The sequence below is a fragment of the Mercenaria mercenaria genome, chromosome 15 (genome assembly GCF_021730395.1).
Source record: "Mercenaria mercenaria strain notata chromosome 15, MADL_Memer_1, whole genome shotgun sequence".
Classification (NCBI taxonomy): Eukaryota; Metazoa; Mollusca; class Bivalvia; order Venerida; family Veneridae; genus Mercenaria; species Mercenaria mercenaria.
Window position 1 is genome coordinate 13,242,249 of NC_069375.1, and position 27,580 is coordinate 13,269,828.

General features: G+C 35.4%; 1 protein-coding gene across 1 annotated transcript in view; it reads right to left on the reverse strand.

Annotated features, from left to right (window-relative positions):
* Positions 1-7,202: 7,202 nt before the first annotated feature.
* Positions 7,203-27,580, reverse strand: part of LOC123547120 (cytosolic phospholipase A2-like) — a 51,023-nt gene continuing 30,645 nt past the window's right edge. The window contains exons 8-18 of the mRNA XM_053524586.1: positions 26,393-26,525; positions 22,447-22,583; positions 22,024-22,246; positions 21,649-21,763; positions 21,187-21,324; positions 20,528-20,623; positions 17,531-17,806; positions 15,066-15,128; positions 10,475-10,659; positions 10,098-10,284; positions 7,203-9,270 (exon numbers count right to left, since the gene is read on the reverse strand). Coding sequence (XP_053380561.1) covers positions 9,065-9,270; positions 10,098-10,284; positions 10,475-10,659; positions 15,066-15,128; positions 17,531-17,806; positions 20,528-20,623; positions 21,187-21,324; positions 21,649-21,763; positions 22,024-22,246; positions 22,447-22,583; positions 26,393-26,525 — 1,759 coding nt within the window. The 3' untranslated portion in view covers positions 7,203-9,064. The remainder of the gene's footprint in view (positions 9,271-10,097; positions 10,285-10,474; positions 10,660-15,065; positions 15,129-17,530; positions 17,807-20,527; positions 20,624-21,186; positions 21,325-21,648; positions 21,764-22,023; positions 22,247-22,446; positions 22,584-26,392; positions 26,526-27,580) is intronic.

Sequence of the window (27,580 nt, forward strand, 5' to 3'; positions counted from 1 at the left end):
GAAATAACTTTAAACGACTTCTCCTCATGAACTGTTTGATGGATCTTCATCAAACTTAGTATGCAGCATCATTATAAGGTCACCTCTCATGTGTGTTCTAATGGGGGCACTTGGCCTCTTTAAGGGCCACTATGCTAAAATTAGATGTACCTTTAACGCCTTCTTCTCATAAACCACTAAATGGATCTTCATCAAACTTGGTCAGTAGCATTATTATAAGGTCTTCTCCCAAGTTTATTCAAACGTGAGCAATTCGCCCCTTTTAAGGGCCGCTAGAGCTAAAATTAGAAATAACTGTAACGATTTCTTCTCATGAATCGCTTGATGGATCTTTATCAAGCTTGGTACGTAGCATCATTATTATGCCCTCTCTCAAGTTTGTTCAATGGGTGTACTTAGCCCCTTTTTAGGACCGCTGGAGCTAAGGATAGAAAAACCTTTAAACGACTTCTTCTCATAAACCGCTTGATGGATCTTCATCAAACTTGGACTGTAGCATCGCTATAAGATCAACTCTCAATTTTATACTTATGGGGCCACTTGGTCTCTTTTAGGGGCAGCTAGAACTAAAGTCAGAAATACATTTAAACCACTTCGTCTTATGAAATGCTGGATGGGTTTATATGATCATTATATGGTTCTCTACCAATTTTGTCCAAATGGTGACGATTGCACCGGAGCTAAGATAAGAAATGACTTCAAAGGACTCCTTCTCATGAACCACTTGATGAATTATCATCAAATTTGGTTTGAAGCATCATTATAAGGTCCTTCACCAACATTTTTCAGTTGGGTGCACTTGGCCCCTTAAAGGTGCTGATAAAATTAAAAATGAAAATACATTTAAACGACTTCTTCTCATGAGCCCCCTTAATGGATCTTCATCAGACCTGGTCTAGAGGATAATTATAAGGTCGTTTCTCAAATTTGTACGATTGGGGGCACTTCGCCCCTTTTAGGAGCCACTAAAGCTAAAACTAGATATACCTTTAAAAAACTTCTCATGAACCGCTTGATGGATCTACAAAAAACTTGGCCTGTAACATTATTAGAATGTCCTCCACCAATTTTATTCAAATGGGGACAGTTGGCCCTTTTTAGGGGCTGCTAGGGCTAAAAACAAAAATACCTTTTAACGACTACTTCTCATGAATCGCTCAATGGACTTTCATCAAACTTGTTCTGTAGCATCATTATAAGGTCTTCTCCAAAATGTGTTTGTTTGTTTGTTTGTTTTGGGTTTAACGCCATTTTTTCAACAGTATTTCAGTCATGTAACGGCGGGCAGTTAACCTAACCAGCGTTCCTGGATTCTGTACCAGTACAAACCTGTTCCGCAAGTAATTGCCAACTTCCCCACATGAATCAGAGGTGGAGAACTAATGATTTTAGACATATGTTCGATGGGGAGGAGGGGTGGGGGCGCTTTTCTCTTTTTAGGGACCACTAGAGTTAAAACTAGAAACGCTTTTAAATGTCTTCTTATCATGAACCACTTGATAGCTCTTTATCTTGATTTGTAACATCATTATAAGGTCCTTTAACAAATTTGTACAGTTAGTGACACTTTGCCCCTTTTGGAGTTAAAAAAGAAATACTTTTAACTAACTTCTTCTCATTAACTCCTGGATTGGTCTTCATCAATGGAACATTATTATAAGGTTCTTTACCATGTTTGTTCTACTGGGGGTGGGTAGGGGGCGCACTTGGCCCCTTTTAGGGGCCATTAGAGCTTAAAATGGGACTGTCTTTAAAGTACTCCTTCTCATGAAACGATTGATGGATCTTCATCAAATTTGGTCTGTAATATCATTATAAGGTCTTAAATCAAAATTAATGTGTTAAAATGGGGGCACTTGAGTCCTTTAAGGGACCAATAGGGTTAACAAAGAAATACCTATAAATGATTTGTTCTAATAGTTGTACGTTTTGGGTGCTTGACAGCAAAATATAGAGATTTTTAAAAATAACTTTTGCTTTTATGAACAGCTTAAAGGATTTTTCACCAAACCTAATCAGCAGCAAAGTCAGATGGGGAAGGTTTTCCTAAGGTGAGCGACTTCGGCACATTTGGGCCTATTGTTATAAATTAGGCATGCAATCACATTACACATTGTCAACATATTCTTTTGCATCACAATTTATATCTTTTATTCAAAAGTTATTTTTATATGTAAAATGATAACAATATTTAAAATTAAAAAAAGAAAAGATTTTTTGTTTAAAAGATAAGCAAAAAATGTGTGCAACAGTTAAAAATCATGTTTCAAGATAATCACAAGTCTCACTTTATAGAACGGGACATTGGCTATAATTTTGGCTATTACATCATACTTGATAGAGTAATTTATAGGAAACTTTGCACAATTATTTCCCACAGTTGTTAATAAACAAGAAGATACTGAATCATGTTCGGACGTTTATATAAGTGGTTTTAGGAGAAGACAAAGAAAAGCTGCTTTTTTATCCCCACTCCCCCCACCACGTCAGTCAAGGGACTTTGATATATCTTGTAACAAATTGTTTGTTGTTTATGACTCATTTCTGTTAGGTCAAGGTCACACATTTTAAGTTCCAGGATATATAAGGTCTGTATTGTGTCTGTAACTTTGCCATCCTTCAAGGGATGTTTGACTTATAATATTACATAAAGCATTCTGTAAGCATGCAGTTAGAAAATATGTTGACTGTGCATTTAGGATTTTTCATATATCTGAAAACTTTGTATTGTATTAAGTTCCGTAAATAAAATCTGGGCATGAATACAGAAAGAATGTAATAACTTGCCCCGTGTTTGATTTTATTTAATATGGTCGATATAGTCAGTACAGGCACTTCTCAATATTTAGTAAATGTTATCACATGTAAGTGGAGTTATTGTCATTCTGGTGCTAATAGTAGTTGCCTATCATCTGCAGCTGTCCATATAGAATGCAACAGTCCGCCTCCCACATATGACACCCCAGCTTTTCCTGAGAATTCACTAAGTACGGAAGTATATATGACACAAATAATGAAAGTCCTCCACAGAAACTGAAGTATAAAGCTACAATTATACTCGAAATATATGCAAGAATCAACAAGATGTCATTGTCAAATGTCACTACGTTCTACAATCAAACTGTCAACTAAACTATGTCGCCTCAGGATTTGACAAAAGAATATATGACAGTACTGGTTTCTGCTTAAATACACAAAAAGCGAGACCATTTGTGCGAGCCAGTCCTTATTAGGTTTTAGTCTAAAGGTGCATTTCAATTATCAAAAAGATTACATTTTATTTTGTTTCTGCTTCTTCACTAAATTAAATCTTGACACGTTCTATGAATAATGATGTTTAAACACAATGAAGGAAAGCGAACAAAGAAAGATCTCAATGAAATGCACCAAGTGTCATGTTTGCGCATTTTGGTTCAGTATAGAAGAAAGTTATAATTGTATCGCGTGTATCTGTGCTATACACCGGACACGTTAAAGAACCAGACTGTCTATTCGCAAAGAGCTGAACAGGCCTTATCTAGAAAGGATTTTTCTGTTTTGGGGGCTTTATCTCACTCTGTCCCTCTGGTCAGATCGCTCTGTGAGGATGAATTTGGCGCCCTGTGTGGCTGCGTTTGCTATATGTAAAGCGCCTTTGAAAGTGTTTATCTAGACTGGCATCAGTCGTTAGAGTCATTAAATGTAAAACACCTAGCCGTAAAATCAATCCTCTCTGATACCACTTTCCAAAAATTTTACAATATCTCTTGCCTCTGTCTCTAACGACTGGACAAATGCGGTTCTGAACCGGACAGATTTCATATCCGCTAGTAATCACCATCTCATTACCACCATTGCAAATGTGTTCCTGATGTAATGTAACCTTTGACCAACTGCCCCAGGAGTTCAATAAGCAGTGCTTTACTTTTATGACTTGGTGAGTAAGATAGAGAGTGAAATCAATTTTCACTAATTGTGAAAGATCCAAGTAAATATAAATAAATTACAATTTTAATTTGAAAATGTATATATCAAAATACTGTTAATTTAATTCTATTTATGAATTGTTTGAATCCTTGATAAGGAAAAAAAGAAGAAAGAGTGGAAATTGAAAAAAAACAACAACATTTTTTTTAAGATATGTTCACATGCAGATTCATGTTAATTAGACTGAAAGACATGATGCAATGTGCAATGTATTACATCAATTATGATTCTGACTAGATAGTGAAGACATACTGTGCACCAGGGTGCTAAATAATAACACAACAAATGGCTTGAAAACTGACTCACATAATTGAAGGTGGCAACTTAAGAAAATCATATCAATCTAAAGTTTATATGTCATATGAGTAGAGAAATTTTTCAATCATAGTTAGAATTAAACCTGTTTAATCAATTAGGTTGTTTAAGGGAAAAGCAATATGAATATGATTTCAACCTTTTCCATGAAGAAAGCATTTTATGTTGTATATATTATGGAATACATGTAACGTTATAAAGGGTGTAAGGAAAGTTTGTTCCAACTGGAAAAGTAAATCAGCGCAGCAAAAACACGAAAAGTAAGACCTGCATAGTTTTCAGTCATACTGAATGCTGATATGCTTACTCAATGCTGCTACAAAATTTGGCAGTTTTTAACTCGACTTTTCGAAGAAAATGTAGAGTTATTGCACTCGCCCTGGTGTCGGCGTAGGCGTTGGTTAAGGTTTTGATAAAGTCAAATATCTCCGTTACTATCAGAGCTATTGACTTGAAACTTAAAATAATTATTTACTATCACAGTCTACACCAAGAGAAACAATTCCCATAACTCTGATTGAATTTTGACAGATTTATGCCCCTTTTAAATTTAGAACGTTTTGGTTAAAGTTTTTGATAAAGTCAAATATCTCTGTTACTATCAAAGTTTTTTTATTTGAAACTTGAAATAGTTATTTACTTTCACAGTCTAAACCAGGAGAAACAATCCCTATAACTCTGATTTGAATTTTGACAGATTTATGTCACTTTTTAACTTAGAATCTTTGGTAAAAGTTTTATATAACGTTCAATATCTCTGTTATTATCGAAGCTATTGACTTGAAACTTAAAATAGTTACTTACTATGAAAGGCTACACCACAAAAACAATCCCCATAACTCTGATTAGAATTTTGATAGATTTATGCCCCTTTTACTGGAAAAGCTCTAATTCAGAGTCAAGCAGCGTGCTTTCTTACGGACAGCTCTTGTTCTTTAACTGATAACTTGTAATAAGCTACATTTTTCTTCCGAAATACAAAAATGATTATTCTTCAAGCTAGTATAGACTGATTGTCTATTTTCCCAAGTATTCATTGTGTCAATTTTTAAATAATGATGAAAATGGTACTTCCGGTCTGGTTAACATGCTAAAATATTCACATACACAAAGAATGATGCTTACTTTTCCTAATATAAACCGAGATGTGTTACGCGTACGTTTTAACTGGATTCGCGATTTGGTAAAAAAATTTTGTGCAAAAATAATCACGTCTGCAGTATTTGATAAATAGTATTTCATAAGTTCAACTGTTGACAGATTTAAATGAAAAGTAAGCGGTCAAAAGAACTCATGCATGAAATATTTATATTGCAAATACACATGGTTTTAGGGAAATTTCAGGAAATATGTTATAACACATTACAGACAGATGAAAAGGTAATTTACAATAATATGTAATTTATCCTCAGTCAAATAATATACATACAAAAGTACATGAATTCCTGTTGAGATAAGCCACAGCAAATGGGTGGGTGCAGGGGTCACAGAAAGAGGAAAAGGGGATTTTGTAATGGGCCTGTGGACATAGTATACTATCAAAGAATGGGAAATGTAGGTTATAGTCTACCGATGTCGGACACAATGCCTGGTAGAACACATAGGATCTTCCTCTGCAAAAAAATGCCACCATAATATTACACCTTTTCGGGTAAAATTTTCATACTAGGAATAAGGTCAGTAATTCGGTCGAAAATGTGCTTCCGTGGTGTTCGAAAGAAGTCCATAATAAATAGATCCTAATTTTCCCATTTTTCGCGCAAATTCGTGTAGAACGAGTGCTTTAATCACCATTGTTCACTACTAGAATACATTCTGCATGAAATGAGACGGTTTTCATGTTCATACTCCACACATGGCATGTTTTGCAGATCGAAACCGGAAGTAGGTGTTTATTGCGCGGACGAGAGCAAATATGCGCCATTTTTAGGGTAGCAGACCACAACTGACTGGCATTTCACTAGGAACTACATAATCCCTTTTCTTTTCATTTTTTCGTTAATTTGTGATAGAACTTTCATGAAACATAGGTGTAGGAAAAAGTGATGTTCTCTAAAGATACGTAAAGACGATCTGAAGTTGTCATTTTTATATGAAACAAAGAAGGATTTGAATTACTGACCTTTAACCTAGTTAAAGTTGAAAAGGGACATAATTTGTAAAACACCCCCACCCCCATCCCCACCCCCTCCCCCCACAAAAAAACAACAACAAAAAACACCAGAGTTATGGAGCCAGTTCATCATTGTGAAAAGTGTAAGTTTTAATCTACTCCCAAAAGTAGTTTCTGAGATTCCAGCTTACATACAAATACTTAACAAAATTGAAAGCCAACTCGGAATCCGACGAATGCAGTAGCTCTACCTATTCTTCTAATGGTCAAGCAAAATAATACTTAATGCCAAACAACTTTAACTGTCCTCTGAACTTACAAGATGTCCTACTCCGAATTTCAAAGTATTTCTGTAACATACAATCGATTCCTTATTTAGCCATTTTTCTTCGTTCAACTTCTAGTCTCAGTCATCTAGTCGTATCTTCTATTAACATGTTTATACATTTTTCACCAAGAATTCTTACCCTTTTGAACTGTTGGTTTGTGTTCGGGTTTAGCTTGTGTGTGTGTGTGTGTGTGTGTGTGTGTGTGTGTGTTTTAACAAACAATTTTACAGTCATATAAATGCCGGTGTTTGCCTGTAGCAGTAAGCACAATTCTCAAGTTTATAGTGGCGCCTCAATGGAATATAAGGCCGTAGACCCGTGACATGATACCTCACGCAGACACATTATACTGACACTGGGCAGACCAGGTCTGGAACTATTCTCTTAAAGCTGAGCTCAACCAGTACCATTTTTCACAACTTCGGTATGACGCGGTTCTACCACTGGCTACCGAGGTGGCGTTTTTAAATAAGTGAAAATAACACGTTTACAAACCTTTATTAGTATATATGGAAAACTTAAAAACAAGTTAATCGAAATGTCAGTAATGTAGGTCAAGCCAGGGTAAGTCAGTGGCTCCAATTATTTTCATATACAAATTTCCGTCTCAGAACCACATGAGTCAAACAACATTTTTTTAGATCAAACGTATGTATATAATATAAAGTATCTATTTCAATGAATAACACGTCTATCAAATAAAAAAAAACAACACTAGGGCAAACGTCAAACAGGGAAAGTCACAATCAAGGTATGCAGTCACCTTTACAGCACTACACATTGTGCACACCGACTGAGCACATGGCAACAGGTACACGTGAGCGTGTATACGTGCACACCGACTGAGCACATGGAAACGGGTACACGTGAGCATGTATCGTGCACACAGACTATGCATATGGAAACAGGTACGCGTGTGCTCGTATATGTATTCACTAGGACTGAGCACATGGAAACGGGTACACGTAAAGTGAGTACGTGCATATCGAGTGAACACGTGAATAAGAGTACACGTGAGCGTGTTTACGTACACACCGACTGAGCACAGTGAAACGGGTTCACGTGGGCGTGTATACGTGCAAACCAACTGAGCACATGGAAATGGATTCACTTGAGCGTGTTTATGTGCACTCCGACTGAGCACATGGAAACGGATTCACGTGAGCGTGTGTATGTGCACACCGACTGAGCACATGGAAACGGGTACACGTGAGCGTGTATCCGTGCACTCCGACTGAGCACATGGAAACGGGTACATGTGAGCGTGTATATCTGCACACTTACTGTATACATAAACTACAATGAATTCAATAACAAAAAGACAGAAGTGACAAACAAACAGACAAATATAAAGAACACCGCCTGAACGGACACCACCACAAGATAAAAACACGTCTATGAAATTAAAGAAGCAAGTCTATAGAAGAAGAAAATTAACGTCTATAAACTTAAAACTCAAACAAAAACTTAGTATAAAAATAGCACTCAGTAACTTTGATCCAAATCAAATCCTTCGAATTGCATTCGTATAAATTTTACGCTTCCTATGATGATTTGCCGCTGTTTATTAATTCGATGAAGTATCATAAAAGCTGTTCCATCTAATCCTTCCAGATAAAATAGCGTTTTTAACCCGTTATGCTTTTACTCTTAACCGTTCTGTAATGACTATTCAGAACCTTTGCAAATATCTGAAGATATCAAATAAACAACATTTCCTTTTGACCTATTTCAGAAGCACACATTTCCCCCATTTCCTATATGTCCAATATTGCGTGTTACTGATTCCGGAGTATACTTCTACACAATCCTAACTGAATTAAGTGTATGTGTCAGTATACTGTCGTCTTTCTTAAAGTATTTAGGTGAACATGTCAGTCAAATAATCTCATTATTTGCAGGAAAGTCTGTTAAGCGTTTCAAATTATTTTTACAGGTTTTACCTTCAGATCAATAGGAATAATAAGGTGACAATTTTTAATTTTTAGCAGAAAATTGTTAAACATTACTTAAATATTAAATGCTCCTTTCCGTTAGAACACGACAAGGACATTATTTTATTTTTGTTGTCATTTTCCATCTTCATAACGATTTTCGCTATTTTGTGAATTCTAGACAATTGAAGTAGTAAACTGAGTAGTAAATTTGTATGATGGCATAGTTTGATTTTATTTAGATAACAGTATGCTTGTCTGTACGTACACTTAATTTTGAAAAAAAAACCCACTCCTTTTAAAAATTTCAAAAAAAAAAAATATATATATATAAATATAAAAAAAATGGTTTGCTCAGTATACGATTTCTCAATGATATGTGCCATTTTCACTTCTTTTCCTCTGCACTAAATTGCTCGATTCTTAACACACTTTTTGATGTTTTCAATGATCAACTCTTTACATAGTAATGTGTTGAATTCCATAAGGTCAGCCAGACGGTCAAACGCTTGGTTTGTGTATTTGAAGTTGGATGTAGAATATGTGCCTTTTGGATCATCGAAGATATCAAAGTTAGCGTAATCCTTTTCTTCTTGAGTGCTCCTTGGCACGCCTAGAAAACAATGGTAATGCTCTAATATTGTTTGTCTTATCAACCAAAGTCGGTTACAGGTCTAGAAAAGTATTATGATACTCAGGTAATATTTTTGCTTTAGGGTTTTTATGCCTCTTTGATCACTGTTTTTCATACAACTCTATCAAACTGCCCTAAAAATACATATATTATGTCAGTATAGAGTAATTTTGGACAGTTCTACTTTCACTTTAATTTTGCAGTTTGATGCACAATGTAGATTTTGTAACATTTTCAACACTCGGACTATCTAGAGAACTATGCAAGACTCCCAGTAAGTGTGAATGACACAAAATATGTTTGGTGAAAGCTTGATATAGTCTACAAAATAGACCATGGACAGTTGAAAAACAAGTTTCGAAGGGAGTATTGCATGTATTTCAAAACAAGAACAAGATTATATTTGTAAAATCTGTTGCTTGTTTCTCCTGGACAATTCAGAAATAGTCTATGAAACATGCATTTCCAAGAATTTTCCACGGCGGCAGTACCAAAACACTTGCATTGAGCCCTCAAACGCTACATTTAAAACAACTAGTGAAAAATGAACATGTATATACTGAATCTGTCAAAGACATATGACGAAAACTAGCAATATATATAATGTACTTAATATAGAATTTCATGAGATACTGTTTGTCAACTGTAAGTAAAGTAAGACTAAAATTTGGCTGTTTTACAAAAAAAATATTTGCTTGTAATGTTTATTATTTCTCGACATCCCTTATTACCTTACCACTACTATTTTGCAAGGACTTTCGCTTATCAGATTAAACTACATACTGCGCTGAAAGTGAAATACATACCAGGTGCTTTAAACTCTCGGAAAGTGATATTTAGGATAACGAAATGCATGACGATCGGGCATTTCGGATCGTTGGGATTTTCGAACACATAGCATTCCTTGAGTCCCTCACGGTCAGCAATGGTAGGGTCGATAACAGGGAATGGAACTTTATTAAGCTTTGCCCACTCCTCGGCTAACAACAGCTCCTATAATTAAAGGTATAATTAAAAATTAGAGAAACAAGTAAATTTCTTTAAAATATAATTTTAAGCAAACCGACCACATGACACGGACACTCAAGTAGTATATGTAGCAAATTTGTTTAAAGCATACATATAACGCTATACAATATTTGAATAACCATTGGTAAGAAAAAGAAAATCAATAATATAATACCGAAAAAAGAGATGTTTTGTCGTGATCGCGTGAACTATATTCGAATGACAGAATGAGGTTCACTCCTCGCTGAGGTCGTAGCAGTAGTGGGTAGGGAGAATTGAAGGCCAGGCCGGCATCCACAACATACAACTTCTTCGATGACGTAGGATACATATCAAATATTTCATCAAACTGGTTTTCAGCTGAATAGATATAAACAAATACGCAATGAGGTAATCGTATGTGGTGAATTATTACATAATCATTTTAACACTATAATATGTTAAAGCGGGCTCGAGTTCTTAAAGTGAATTACGATGTCGTTTTAATGTCTGTCGTTGCGATAAAAAGTTCATTAACTTTCCAATTATCATTGATATAAACAACAAAGAAGCGACACCGCAGAACTCGTGAAAAGTTCTCGATAAAAAGTCAATTAGCTAATAATTGTGATAATGTACGTCCAGACAGATACATGAAAAACATTGAGATAGGATCAATAAATAATAAACGGAGTCTGTCGATGATTAGGTGTGTTCTTTCTTCTGAAGAAAGAAAAAAATCATGTCATAATTAAAGAAAACTTCAAAACAAGAAAGAGTTATATATATTATATCTTAATTCCATTTACTTATTTTTCAATTATAACTACTACATGTGCTATAGATTTCTGACCTAAAATCAAAACGGGACATGAACAAAGAAAATTCAGGCATTGAGAAATATAGTTATCAACATAGGTATGGTACATATATCGTAGGTTCGAAGATTATCAAATAAAACAATTATGAAACAGAAAATTTATTCAGCTTGTTGTTTTATTTGATAGTTATCCCTACTCTAAACAAAATATTTAAGAATATCCTTTGGAAGTAAAATGCAAGAATATCAGATTTTTAAGTTACTTGGTTGCGTTCTATGCTTCCAAAGCAACTTTTCACAGTTTTTATTGTTTATTGGAGGTCATGAAATGTGAGACACTGAACACACTCGCAAGCATCGGCTGAAGTGGAAGTCTATTATAAAATGGACTCAATGGAAGTATACTATCACAGAATGGTTAGGGTGAAAGAACTCAATTATTATTTCAAGTCCTGGGTATCACTGGCACCAGAACAGAAAGAAAATGCCTCTGTACATGTTATACCCTCCCCTAGGTATTCTATAAGAACCATGGTCATGAACGGGAAAATATACTAACCCGTTTCAATCACGCATTTCAAAAAACAACGCGTAGTTTATAGTTTTTTCAACGTTACACAAAAAACTTGCTTGACCTTCCCTGGTGAAGTTCCGTTCTAGATTACAAAACCATTCTGATTGGCTGTTGTGAAAATGTATGTCAATCGTCATTTTACTACACCATGGTTTTATAGAATACCTAGGGGTAGGGTATAACATGTACAGAGGCATTTTCTTTCTGGTCTGGCGCCAGTGGTAGAACCCAACGTCTGATTCTATCTCCTTGCATTCAATATTTTTCTATGCTTATAATCTGTCATCCGTAACTTTATCGCTAGAATATTTTGTAAGGGATAAAACGATAAATCATTGCGTTCGTCATAGCTACTAGAAGTGTTATTGTTGTTACAAAGCTGGCGCACAGAAGGTCGGTGGTTCTACCCAGGTGTCCGTCCGTGAAGAAATACTGCACGAAGGGGCACCTGGAATCTTCCCCCAACATTAAAGCTGGGATGTCGCCATATGATATATAATTGCGTCGGTGCGACGTTAAACCCAACAAAACAGATAAAATAAAAATCTAATAATTACTATTTATTCCTTCCTTTTTGCCGTAGAGTCTGGAAGATCGATTTGTTTGTTTGTTTTGGGTTTAACGCCGTTTTTAACAGTATTTCAGTTATGTACGGGCAGTAAACCTAACCAGTGTTCCTGGATTATGTACCAGTACAAACCTGTTCTCCCTAGGTAACTGCCAACTCTTGAATCGGAGGATGAGGACGAATAATATCAGCGACAATGTCTTTTATCAAATCGTCGAACTCGCAACCCCGAGATCCATAGATCTGCACTCTCCCTATTGAGCTAAGCGAGCAGGCGGTAGTACCCTCTGTCAAAATAAAGCACAGACAAATGTGGGTACAATTAGTCATCATTATAGCTCTACCGAAGCAACCCGTGACGCATATGGTATCATACCAAAAATGTATGAAATACAGCTGATGATGATTTATCTCTAGTATATTTTTGTCACTTTTAAAGAAAAGGATTATGTGTTTATATCAATGATGGAACTGTGTGCATGTTTTTGATGAGAGTATATAGCTAAAAATGCTTCTTATATACAGGATTGACACGCATCTGGACCTTGTACAAACTAACGGACTGGGATTCAATGGGCCAATGTGGAACCCAATGTTGTTTTCAATAGAAACTGTGTACAAAAATTGTTATATTTCAATTTTAACTTTAAAAATGTTAATATTTCAAGCTAGTTTTCAATTAGTCAAATATAGTCAATAATATCAAATAGTCAAATGTCAAAAGACACTTTACCTTTATTCAATGTTTGAAATATTCTACTTCTTTTAGTCTCTTCTTATATTCTTTAGGTATTTTCTGTCATTCACTTAAAGTCTGTGATTTGACTGAATTAACAAGACTAGACATAAGGTTGTTTATAGCTATGTTAACACAAAAAAGTGAAAGGTTTAATGGTATGTCCGATTTTTTTCTATCCGAAATTTTATTCATTTGAAACAAAATACTTGTCAAATCATTAAATATGGTCTGTTTTTATGGTCAGAGACCACCAATTCAAAAAGTACAGGGAACTTACTGGGAATGAGGTAAGTGTATACCTGGGAATAAAGTAGCATCTGTGCGTTCTGATTGGTCAGTCATGTAAACAAACACAAGGAGTGATTATTTTTTTCAAAATGGAATATTTTTACTGCATTTACAGTATTTCATTATACATTTTGACAAAATTTGCTACATTTTATGTGTATTGAAAAAAAGTTTCATCAAATGAATTTCTCCCGCCATGACAAGGATGTTAACAGGGGGTCATCTCATTCACACGAAAATTACTTAAATAAAGTATCACTATTCGTATGTTTTTCGTTCGATATTTTGGTGGAACTAAGATAGTTCTTGAAAAAAATGTGGTTGGATATACATGTTTCGATATATGGAAGGCCGTACACGCCATAATGTTATAATGAAAGTCTATGGGAAAACAATTGGTGTTCTCTACCCTATATTAGAGCTAAAACGTGACTTTTGTCGAAAGCGATCACAGGTAATGTTAATGGTCACAAATCTGTTGCAGATGATGTAGAAAGACGTTTTCGTACGAAAGTAAGCGTGAATTTTGAATATTTTTTAAATTTTGGCCTCTTTGTTTGACAGGTGTGCCCATTTTTATCTGAGGTTTTGGACCAGAAAAGCTCATTTTTATGTCTGTAATGTCGGAGAATGATCAAAATTGGTAGATTTTATTTCTATTTCTTACGGAATGAATCATATTTCAGCTTCCAAACAAAATCCTATGCCAATAACTTAAATTTTCGCGAAAAAATGCAATAAAATGACGACAGTGTCTGAATCTGGGCCTGTAAATCGACAGGGGGTGACCTTAGTAAACTGTCTATATCTTTCTTAAAACTGAACATTTCCTGATGAAACTTTGTGAAACAATTGGTATTGGATTGTACTTAACAATAAAACTGTAAAATGGGAAAAAGTGAAACGAAACATTCATCTATAGGTCAGAGACCACCAATTCAAAAAGTACAGGGAACTTACTGGGAATGAGGTAAGTGTATACCTGGGAATAAAGTAGCATCTGTGCGTTCTGATTGGTCAGTCATGTAAACAAACACAAGAAGTGATTATTTTTTTCAAAATGGAATAATTTTACTGCATTTACAGTATTTCATTATACATTTTGACAAAATTTGCTACATTTTAAGTGTATTGAAAAAAGTTTCATCAAATGAATTTCTCCCGCCATGACAACGATGTTAACAGGGGGTCATCTCATTCACACGAAAATTACTTAAATAAAGTATCACTATTCGTATGTTTTTCGTTCGATATTTTGGTGGAACTAAGATAGTTCTTGAAAAAAATGTGGTTGGATATACATGTTTCGATATATGGAAGGCCGTACACGCCATGTTATAATGGAAGTCTATGGGAAAACAATTGGTGTTCTCTACCCTTATGTATGTATATAATGGAAAGAACATTTAGTCTTAAAATTTCCACATGAAACGGGAGTTATATTAGAACATAACAAAGTCAACGTTGTATTAACAACCTATGGGAGATATTCTTCTATCACAGTTTTTTAAAAACGGTGCAATAACTTAAAACTTGTGATGATCTGTACATTCAATGGAATCCACAAATTGTATAAAATGATATAAACATAAATATATATAGGAAATGTTAATTTGGTAGATGTATTTAATGATTTATTATTAAGAAGAAAATGATACAGCAAAACTGTTTGACATCTGAATCAACATATCTTGGACCATAGACTTACAATGTCTGCAAATCGCTGTACATTATTATTCCAGAAATAATAATATATTTCGCAGAAACTTATAAAGGCCGGATGAGGGTTAATACTTACTGCTTTCACTTGGAAAGCTAATCTTTGGTAGAGTAATCAGGGACCTCGCTCCAACGGTCATTGCTGCAATTACATATGAATCATAAATGACTATTGTATTAGACCATGAATTACGTGTAAATAGTACAGTCCACAAGTCTATCACTGTTGAACTCAGTTGACAGCTAAAGTCTATCACGGTTGAACTCAGTTGACATCTAAAGTATATCACTATTGAACTCAGTTTACAGCTTAAGTCTATCACTACTGAACTCAGTTGACAACTTAGGAAGCTTTTCGACATATTGTAGAGATAAAACTAGCTAGTTTAGGTATATAAATGCTACAGAAAAAAGAAAAGGTAAGGGCAGTGAGGCAATCCACGGATCACCAGCACAAATACTCAATCATTTCTAGGAATCATTAAATATACACCAACACTGAAATTTATTAAGGGGAAACATTTTACTGCTACCACACGGCACTAAATATCCGCTGTTGTGGTATAAAAATTAAAAGGTCAGGGCAGATTTCCAAACAAGACGACCCAGTTTTGAACCGAGTATGACGTTGTTTTTTCTATTATTTGACATAGTGACCTAGTTTTTGAGCTCATGTGACCCAGTTTTGAACTTGACCTAGATATCATCAAGATAAAAATTCTGACCAATTTTAATGAAGATCCCATGAAAAATATGGCCTCTAGAGAGGTCACCAGGTTTTTCTATTATTTGACCTAATGACCTAGTTTTTGAAGGCATGTGACCCAGTTTTGAACTTGACCTAGATATCATCAAGGTGAACATTCTCAACAATTTACATGAAGATCTCATGAAAAAATATGGCCTCTAGAGAGGTCACAAGTTTTTTCTATTTTTACATCTCCTGACCTAGTTTTTGACCGTACGTGACCCAGTCTCGAATTTGAAATAGATATCATCAAGAAAAACATTCTGACCAATTTTCATGAAGATCCATTGAAAAATATGGCCTCTAGGGAGGTCAAAATGTTTTTCTATTTTTAAGCCTACTGACCTAGTTTTTGACCGCAGTTGACCCAGTTTCTAAGCTGACCTAGATATCATCAAGATGAACATTCAGACCTATTTTCATACAGATCCCATGAAAAATATCACCTCTAGAGAGGTCACGAGGTTTTTGAATTATTTGACCTACTGACCTAGTTTTTGAAGGCACGTGACCCAGTTTCAAATTTGACCTAGATATCATCATGATGAACATTCTGACCAATTTTCTTGAAGATCCATTGAAAAGTATGGCCTCTAGAGGGGTCAAAAGGTTTTTCTATTTTTAGACCTACTGACCTATTTTTTGATCGAAGTTGACCCGGTTTCAAACTTGACCTAGATAACATCAAGATGAACATTCAGTCAACTTTCATACAGATCCCATGAAAAATGTCACCTCTAGAGAGGTCACAAGATTTTTATATTATTTGACCTACTGGCCTAGTTTTTGATGGCACGTGACCCAGTTTCAAACCTGACTTAAATATCATCAAGGTGAACATTCTGACTAATTTTCATGAAGATCCTTGAAAAGTATGGCCTCTAGAGAGGTCACAAGGTTTTTCTATTTTTAGTCCTACTGACCTAGTTTTTGACCGCAGTTGACCCGGTTTCGAACATGACCTAGATATCATCAAGATGAACATTCAAACCAACTTTCATATAGATCCCATGAAAAATATGGCCTCTAGAGAGGTCACAATGTCTTTTATATTATTTAACCTACTGACCTAGTTTTTAATGGCACGTAACCCAGTTTCAAACTTGACCTAGATATAATTAAGATAAATATTCTGACCAATTTTCATGAAGATCTGTTGAAAAGTATGGCCTCTAAAGAGGTCACAAGGTTTTTCTATTTTTAGTCCTACTGACCTAGTTTTGGACCGCACTTGACCCAGTTTCAAACTTGACCTAGATATCATCAAGGTAAACATTCTGACCAAATTTCAAAAAGATCCCATGAAAAATGTGACCTCTAGAGTGGTCACAAGCAAAAGTTTACGGACGGACGGACGGACGCACGCACGGACGGACGACGGACGCCACGCGATCACAAAAGCTCACCTTGTCACTTTGTGACAGGTGAGCTAAAACAAGCCGCGCATACAAATGCTCAATAATTATCTAGGAATGATTAAATACAACAACAATGAGACATAAAAAACCTCACTGAATAACACTGTGTTATTTTTTGTACATGCATACATCTTACTTAGGAGAAAATACTTTCATTAAGGTGTGTATTCCATTTTTAAAACGGGTTCAGTATCAAGGTTCAAAATATTGAAAATCAACTTAGCAAATAAAAAGACTTAAAACATACAGACGTTTACCCTGAATCATTCAACATAACAGTTCTTTCAAAATACAAACAATCCTTTAAATTTAACTCATTGTCAAGAAGAAAACAATCACAGACTGGAAAATAATGTCAAAAACCTAGTGTACTTGTACCTTGGGCTTTATTTGGGTTGTATCTTTGAAGCGATAAACCACGCATGAAATTAAACACGACTGCCGCCCTTCTGTCAATACTATTCCAGAACGGTATGCTGTCAAACACGGATCCAACAAGTGAGCTAAATATTGAAACACGCTTGTTTTCGTCAGTTTCCTTTTTCTTTTTCTCATGTTCATCATTAACATCTGCAGTACTTTCATCGTCTTCACTGTCACTGGTATCAGGACAGCCACTGTCCTGTACTGGCAATTCTTCGTGTAACTCTTTGTCTGTTTTTAAGTCGAATAAACACATTCTGATCAATATACTAAACATTTGTTATTATGTATAGTTGATCTGGAATAAATCCAAAATAGTCACATCAGTAGAAATCTTCAAATTACCAAGAAGAACGTGATAATCTTCTTGATAAAGCAGTTTTGCAAAAACAATGATTTAATTTAATTGATTTGTGGTTTATCATTACAACTGGAAACAAAAGAAATAATAATCGTACAAGAATAAAAGAGAACGGTTAAAATTATCTGTCTCTAACACCAAAATCAAAGAGAGAATGAGTACATGTTTCTGGTTGAAAACCGTAAATGAATTTATTCCACAGTTATAGTTGGCAAATGTGGTAGCTGTATTCTTAATCACAGACAAAATAGTACTTTCGAATAGTTTTCAGTAACATAACAACAATACGTGAACTAGTTCATTTTAGGAAGCGGTACATGACATCATACGAGCAAAGCAAGTTTTAAGGATCAATACTAATCTGAAACACTTGCCATGCAACAAGAATATCGAAATGCTAGTGTAACGGATTTTTGTGTCACCGGCTTAGTATGAAGTCAAATAGGCCGAGTAGAGCTAGCTCTGTGTCCGAGTTGACTGTTTGTATAGCAGTATGATCGGTCAGAACAGAGATCAAGAAGTCACCTGATTGTTTACAGTATTGCAACAGGTCGAGATTCAAGAATTTCTAAAATCACAGTTTCAGGATTCGATTCCAATATTTCAATGTACATCATCAACCTATACATTCCAATACACATGACGCATTGTAATTTTCCGCTAAAGTCACGTCACTCGTTGATACTTTTGTCTGCATTATTTAATGGATGAAATTGCATTGTAATAAATATATATTTATTTGTACAGATACCCCCATCCATTATTTCGTATACAGTATGCAACGATGATACATGTACTCGTATGTTTTAATGAGAAATCATCATGTTACGTTTTATTGGAACCTATTGTTGATTCTGTCCGTCATTATCTCATTGATATGCTATATGGCATAATATATTTATAAATATTATATATATATATATATTTACAGACCTCAACATACCAGAATCCATATAATAAGGCACAAGTAAAAAATATACAATATTATAAAGATCATTGTAAGACCATATTTATGCTTTTATATTGTTCATACATTAGAGGGTCTAGCCATCTCACTCGACAAACCGCTTCGACAGCCTAGTGGAAGAGCGTTCGCTACGAGTGCGGGAGGCCGTGGGTACGATCCACAGCCGCGTCATACCTCATGGCGATGGATTTCATCATGAATGCGGTGTGAACAGCGGTTAATATAAGTTGTAGAATTTCACAATCGGCTTTACAATAAATTAATTTATTCTATACCTATTTTATCTATCCAATCGCGAACGTTCATTTGCAACACGTGACCGTACAATATATTACAGTATTTGGATGCACATGCGTACAAAAATCCTGTATTTTCTGTATTTGGACGGTTCAACAGTCCCATGTTAAACATACGATAAAGCCCGAAACGCGTGAAAATGTTCCGAATGTAAATCGGATGAAGTAGGCGCTCTATGTATAGAGTTTGATTATGCGTCTTAATATCTGGATTTAATTTGAGTTTTTTTTTGTTTTGTTTTTTTAGTTTACAACACACAAAAACGATTCAAGGGATAACAATGCTATCTGATTAAGATATTAAAACGTTCGTTAATAACCAAAAACTTGTAAAAAATACAGTAAAAAAGATCATCAGATGTTGGAATATTTGAAAAGTCGCTAAAAGAAGCCGTTTCGGACGAAACCTAGAAATTAGTATCAGCCCTAACTGTCTGAATAGCTACCTCAGGAGTATATTTAAGGGTTAAGAAACAAAATGGAGAAGATTATGAATGGCAATGGACGGGCGATCAGCATCCAAAACATGTCTGATCTATAATTCAGTTTTCGTCGGATCTTCACCAGACTTGTTGACAATGTTTGTGGGCATTACATCTCGGCCAATTTCGATAACTAGCCAAATTGTGCCAGACACTCTTAGATTATAGTGCTTAAATTACCCGACAAACTGGGGATTTAGCCTTGTCCGCTCTTTTAAGTCGAACAGTTTTCATCCGATCTTCACCAAACTTGCTGACAATGTCGGTGGGCATAATATCTCAGCCAAGTATTATCACCACCCAAATCGCCAAATGGCTGTTGTAGGGAGTTTGCACCATATACTTGTTTTAATGATAATACGCAGAAAAAAAACATTAAATGAATTACGTATATTACGTATGAAGTGAAATAAATATAGAATAAAAAGGTTATTTAATGTCTAACATTGTTCTGCATAATATATATTTGCACTCATACCAAACTGGGAATGACTAGAAAAGGCTCCAATACAATATTCAGTGAAACATTTTTAATTTAAACTATTATTATAGTAAGATAAAATAGATATAGAATAAAAAGGTTATTTATCATTGTACTGTACAATACGAGATATATTTGGACTCGTACCCAGCTGAGAAAACCATATTGAACTCGCCTAGCGGCTCGTCCAATATGGTTTTCTCAGCTGGGTACTCGTCCAAATATATCTCCGTATTGTACAGAACAATGTTAAATAACCTAATAATAGTTTACTTGTCACTTTTTTAAATATTGTTTTTAATGAGGCACATACTGCGCATTCGCAATGTGGTCATTGTGGCGAAAAAAGCGAAAAAAGTGGTTACCTAATTCGTCTCTTTCCTGCTGTGAATTCTCTTTTTCGTTGTCATTCTTACCAAAAAATCTGTTCAGCAGTACACAGTATGCACTTCCCCAAATACCTGAAAAAGGCAACAAAAACGCTAGATATATCAGGCTTTTTACATGTTCGATTTTACATCATTGCTAGAGACCAATGTAATATTGTATGATTTTTATTGACAATCTACCAACCCGAAAAGTAGACACGATATTCGGACCATTCGCTCCTTTGAAAAGATCTGTATTGATTAATTTAGACAAAGTTTTCTTCTATTAGCAAACCTTGAAAATGTGCACCTTTTTCATGGATTAGAGTTTAATTTGAATATTCCTGTAGAAATTCCTGCTGCTAACACTGTGTTCATTTATAACATAGGTTACTGTAACTAAAGGGGGAAAGGAGAAAGGATGCAAGACCGTTATGTTCTTTTACCTTACAAGAAATGCAGCAGTGAATCCTTACACTTTTGGTAAGATGGCTGGTGGTGGAGTTGGAGTGAGTGAGCAGGACAGAAAATAGAATGTATGCTCTTTTACCGTGCAAACATGAGAAATGCAGCGACGACTCCTCATACTTTTCGGCAAAATGACCAAGGTGGGAGAGGGGACAGAAAACAGCATGCATGTCCTTTATGATTTTTACCTTGCAAGAAATGCAGCGGCGACTCATCACACTGTTTGACAAGATGACCTAGGAAAAACTTGCTTCCAAACATCCCTGGTGGCATATATGTTCCGTATTTCATTTCTCCAATTTCATACGGAGTAAACTCCATCCATTCTGAAAAAAAAATATATTATATTATCTCGGAATAAGAATTCTTTCACTTCGATTTCCTTATTTCTTTGATTTTTATTCGGATAGATTTGCATGTTCTTTATAAACTTATGTTTCTTCTTTATTAGGTCATTTTTTGGGTTGATAAAAGAACTGACGTACAGCAATATTTTCCTTATGACAAAGAGGTTTGTAGTCACAATGTAATGCTTTCTGCACACTGTAACATACACGTTTGATTGTATTCAAACCTATCATGTTTTCAATAAATTTTAGAATACCATTCAAAAATTTGAAATGAATTAAATCAATTTTAGTTTTATTTACCGTGAAAAACCTTGGCTGAGACTTCCTTCTTCACGTGCACGCCGGTGTACATTGGCAATGGAATCTTTCCTTCTTTTAGCTTCTCTTGCTGGTCTGTTAGCTTCGCGTCCAGCCTCTGAAAGAGTGAAATACATTAAAGTATAATGGCGCATTCTAAAGTAGTTCCGGTTTGATATTTATTAATATTTTGACTTCTTTCATGCCTTCCTGTATATCATTGTAAATGTCAAGGGAGTAAAATGATCAATATCTGCCATGTTTCACTAAGATATTTTATCTTTAGGTATTAACTTTAAAGGAAGAAACTCAACAAATGTATTTATGTAATGACTGGGATAAGTTGTGTAAGTTTATGTAAACTGACGAATATATTACCCCTTGTAGGAGAGTTTCACCGACAAGATGACCGTAGAAATCTGTGAAACTGACTGGCTGTCCCTGATCACGCTTTGCCTTTACTCTGTCCCAGTACCGCCACAGGCTAGCAGGACTGAGTGTCCAGAATGGACTGGAGTCGATACTGTCCCGTAACTCATTACGAAGTTCACGTGGAGATTTCTCAGGCCAATCAGGATGTGAGTACAAAGTAGATAAGTACCTTTTATGTAAAGACAGAATGATTGAATGGAAGCATTTAATGTTGTATTTCAAGAGTTCATTGCGACCTCTTCAAGAAAACAGGCACGCAATGTCCTTAACCGAAAAACAACAACAAAAATAAATAAATAAATAAAACAAGAAAAAAAAACTTGGTTGTTGATTTAAAGAAAATCTCTTCTTCATAATTCTCTTTCTTACCAAGCCGAGCCTGAAAGTCCTGCATTAAACATGACCATGTCTGAGATCCTAGAGTCCACAAGGGCACCCATCACTCCACTAAATGCCGTCAAAGCACGGAATCCTCCACCAGAACCTAATACCCCTATTGTCGGAACCTGTAGACAATAAATAATCATTTTACATCTGTAGTAACATAACATGAAACATAGAAAAATTCCAATTTGGAATTTATACATATCAGTCTTTAAACGCCTGATCTTGTCGTGCGTTCCGTATCCTTAAACTAGTTGTGACATTGACCTTCCTGAATGTTTGGCTGAACAATTTTCTTGGATGTTCTACTTTTCGTTACTGTGTATTGAGTTGTGACTGCACTTCAAAATATACACGTTAATATTCCTAGCTGTTTATATGTGTATAATATACGAGGGCTGTTAAAAAATAACGTAGACTTTGTCTCTAGCTTGTATATACATTAATGAATCGAAAAAAGAACATTCACAATCATGATTTGCAATCTTTTTACTTACTTCACTGCAAATTTGACGTAGAAAAGATCATGCAATCATGAGTTACGCTTCCTCGAAGACAGTCATTTACACTAACCCGGCGCACGGAGATCATATTTCAACGACCTTTACGACGTCTTGATCGAGTTGTTTTCATTAAGATTGTATTGATTTATATTTGTTTATTTGTTTTATTAATTGTAATAAGCAATATCTAAATCACCAGAAGTTGCTCAGTTCGAATACTCACTACGAATAATTACATCAAGACTTTCAAACAAGGTTCGCACCATGAACATCTGGTCTTAATCCAAGGCGTCATACATGGACTATAACGTCGAATCACGAAATTGTCGTTTTCTTTCTCGACATTCGCTGTCTTTTAGCAATTCTGGATCATTTGCCAATCGCTCGAACCACTTGAAATAATGTAGAATTTGTCTCTAGATTGTTTATACTTTAATGAAGCGAAACAAGAACTTCACAATCACGATTCGCAATCTTTTTACTTCACTTCACTGCAAATTTGACGTAGAAAAGATCATGCACTCATGAGTTACGATTCCTCGAAGACAGTCATTTACACTAACCCGGCGCACGGGGATCATATTTCAACGACCTTTACGACGTCTTGACTTCATCGAGTTGTTTTCATTAAGTTTGTATTGATTTATATTTGTTTATTTGTTTTATTAATTGTAATAAGCAATATCTAAATCACAAGAAGTCGATCAGTTTGAATACTGAGTACGAATAATTATAACAAGAATCTCAAACAGGGTTCGCACCATGAACATCTGGTCTTTATTCAAGGCGTCATACATGGACTATAACGTCAGATCACGAATTTGTCGTTTTCTTTCTCGACCTTCACTGTCTCTTAGCAATTCCGGATCATTTGCCAATCGTTTGTACCACTTAAAGATCAAGACACAGATGACCGAATATTGTTTTGATGTCTGCTTCAATAGTTTATAAATTTCGCACGGTGTTTACCATAATCTCTACATAACTAAGCATCTGATTATCTATCAGAGCAGATGACGACTTTACGTGCGTTACCAACAGGTCAGAGACCACCAATTAAAAAAAGTACAGGGAACTTACTGGGAAAATGCCACTGTACATGTTATACCCTACCCCTAGGTATACTATAAGAACCATGGTCATGAACGGGAAAATATATTAACCCATTTCAGTCGCGCATTTCTCACCTAAAACGCGCAGTTCGGTAAATGTGTACTATGGATATTGAGCAAGTGGTAATTTATCTTTCAGTGTGTACCGGTCATATTCATTCAACATTTCCTATCTCAGAGAAACAACGCGTAGTTTTGTCAACGTTACAGAAAAAATTGGATGAACTTCCCTAATGAAGTTCCGGTCTAGATTACAAAATCGTTCTGATTGGCTGATGTGAAAATGTATGTCAGTCGTCGTTTAACTACACGTGTAGCTAAAATGTGTATATGCAGCATACATGTGCACTGTGAATTAAATAAACAATACAAAGGTATACCAATGTATGACTTCAAATTCAAAATCATTTCTACGATGAATTTCATTCATCATTTCGAGTTTTATTGAATAACTGTGAATATTTTGTATTCTGTTTTTGTTTGTTTACATTTCGCCTAACATGTGCACACTGTTGTGACCTCTAGACCGGATGTTCATTAGGGAAGTTCACGCAAGTTATTTTTGTAACGTTGACGAAAGCATAAAATATGTTGATAATCTCAGCAATATGAAATATTGAGACAATGTGACTGGTGCACGATGAAAGATAAATTACCGCTTGTTCAATACGCTTGTTACCCATCCATCGAACTGCGCGTTTTAGGTGAGAAATGTACGATGGGAGATGGGTTAGTACGTTTTCCCGTCCATGATCATGGTTCTTATAGTATACCTAAGGGTAGGGTATAACCTGTATAGAGGCATTTTCTTTCTGGTCTGGTGCCAGTGGGTAAGCGTATACCCGGGAATAAGGTAATGGTAATGTCTGTCCGTTCTGATTGGTCAGTCATGTAAACAAACCAAAGAAGTGATTATTTCTTCAAAATGGAATATTTTCACTGCATTTACAGTATTTCATTATACATTTTGACACAATTTGCTACATTTTATGTGTATTGAAAAGAAGTTTTATCAAATGAATCGCTCTCGCCATGCCAACGATGTAAACAAGAGGTCATAACATTCACACGAAAATTACTTAAATAAAGTATCACTATTCATTTGTTTCTCGTCCGATATTTTGGTGGACCTTAGATAGTTCTTGAAAAAAATGTGATTGGATATACATGTTTCGATTTATGGAGATTAATGTGATAATGGAAGTCTATGGGAAAACAATTAGTGTTCTCTAACCAACAGCAATACTCACTTAGTTCAAATGTTGTTTATTTCCGTCGCCTTAACTTGGTGCTGCACTTTGGCTAATTTTCTGATATATAAGTAGACTATCAGTGCAAACAACAGAGGTCTAATCAAATCATGACAGATTAAAAAGCGACTGCGCCGGTTATACGTAGCTATGGAAACTAAAACGTTCGACGCGCTTCGCATGTCAACAAAAATGTTACAAAGAATATAAGACCGAATTACACAGAGATCGCGAATTACAATCATATGTCTCACATTGCACAATACACAAAAAGGCGGCTTTTGACAGCAAAAGTCTGTGTTGTTCTTGAAGAGGCCTCGTATATACAATCGTTGAAACTGCGTTAGAGACACTAGAGCAAAAGCTCAGACAGTAATTCTGCAAGTAAAAATAAAACACACACACGATATGTGGGTCCATGGTTCGAATCCAACTGGATTTGTTTTTACAAATGAGTCATACTCCTCATAAAAAGAGTACGTATTATTCCTTTTACATTTAAACTTTTTGTCGTCGATTATACGCAAGTGTAGTGGCGGTTAAAAGAAAAGAATTAATACAATCTATCTATGCATTTTGCACAGAAGAGAAAAAAGGATCTTGGCCTCTTACTAAAACAACAGTAAAGGTAAATACACGTTTGAAAACAAAAAGGATTACATTTGTTCATAAACAACAAAAAGAAAAAAATGTTTAGTGTCAAACTTAAGAACGGGATTCGAAACTGTTTTACCTGCAGTGCATGTCATGTGGGAATGGATTGAAACTCCACAAACGCATTCGCTGTGATAAAATGACTTACATTGCACTGGTTCCATAACTCTATTTTGCTTTTTTACAAAATTATCTTTTATTGCCTAATACACATGCTTCCTCTTTGAGGATATCCTTCATTGCTTAATGCACATACTATATCCCTATATCAATACCTCCTTGATACTGCGTTAGTCTTACAGGGTATCTATCATTGCTATATAGTCATACTAAAACCCTATATAAATATCCCATTGATGCTCCGAGAATCATCCTCTTTCATCACTGCCTGATACACACGATACATCCCTACCTCATTGATAGTGCGGGGAGCATCATCTCCGAGAATTTCCTTCATTGCCTGAAACACACAGTTTCGTCTTTTCTCGATAAAAAGTCTTTCTTCTTTACAAAGATCAAGACTGTATCCCAGCTCTGTCGTGTTGCTGAAAGTTTCACAAAGTGTATTTTACTCTGAGATACGATTTTCATTTAGATATCAAAACTATATACATATATTTTACCGAAACTCGGGGCGAAAGCCAGGTTCTAATTAAAACTATTTGCAGAAATAGCATCGACAATGACAGCTTTTGCCCCTACTGACGTCTTGAAAATCGTTGATTGAGATTCATTTCAAGTGTCATTCTAGTAAAGTTATACAAAAACCTGGGTAGAAATGTAGAAACAAAACATTTTCGAAGATCTAATCGACTGGTTTAGAGTAGAAATCTGGATGTCATGTTTTCTTTACGTAAAATGTCAAAGGAAATAATTCTACAATAAAACTTTAAAAGCGGTCTATAAATATTTAGTGGAGATGGTCATCAAAGTTTTTCGTAAATGTAATGGAAAGAAAACTAGTCACATCTCCTTACCCTTTTTGAGAAGATGTATTTTGCAGATGATTCTACTTTTATCTATTGTGGATCTGACACGGGGCAGTGGAACATAATCATATTAAAAAAGACTTTTCAAGGAAACCAAGTGCCGAGATCCATGAACAGAAGGATGCAAAATTGAAAGGGACGGACGACGTAAGGGGGACAGACAACGTAAAGGAGATATTTGGAAAAACAGCTCACACCAGCACTGAGCTCAGGTGAACTGGAAAGCTCGGTATCAGTTATACACATATGTACGAGGATTGTTCAAATATGAATGCATCTAAGCACATTAAATGTATCCTTGATAGATTTCAATGAAAATTTTATTTGGTCCCCTCGAAGTATTCACCTCCAACAGATATGCAAAGTTTCAGTCTTCTTATCCAATCCTTGAAGGAATTTTCATAGTCTTTTCTAGGTATACTATGAAGACACTGGAATATTGCAGAACCGAGGTGTTTGCACTGCACAAATTTTCGACCAGAAAGGTATTTTTGGAGCTTTGGGAACAAAAAGAAGTCACACGGGGCAAGGACAGGCGAATAAGGAGGGTGAGGGAGTACAACAACCTTTTCCTGCTTCAGAAAGTCTTGTACAATAGACGCCTTGTGCGA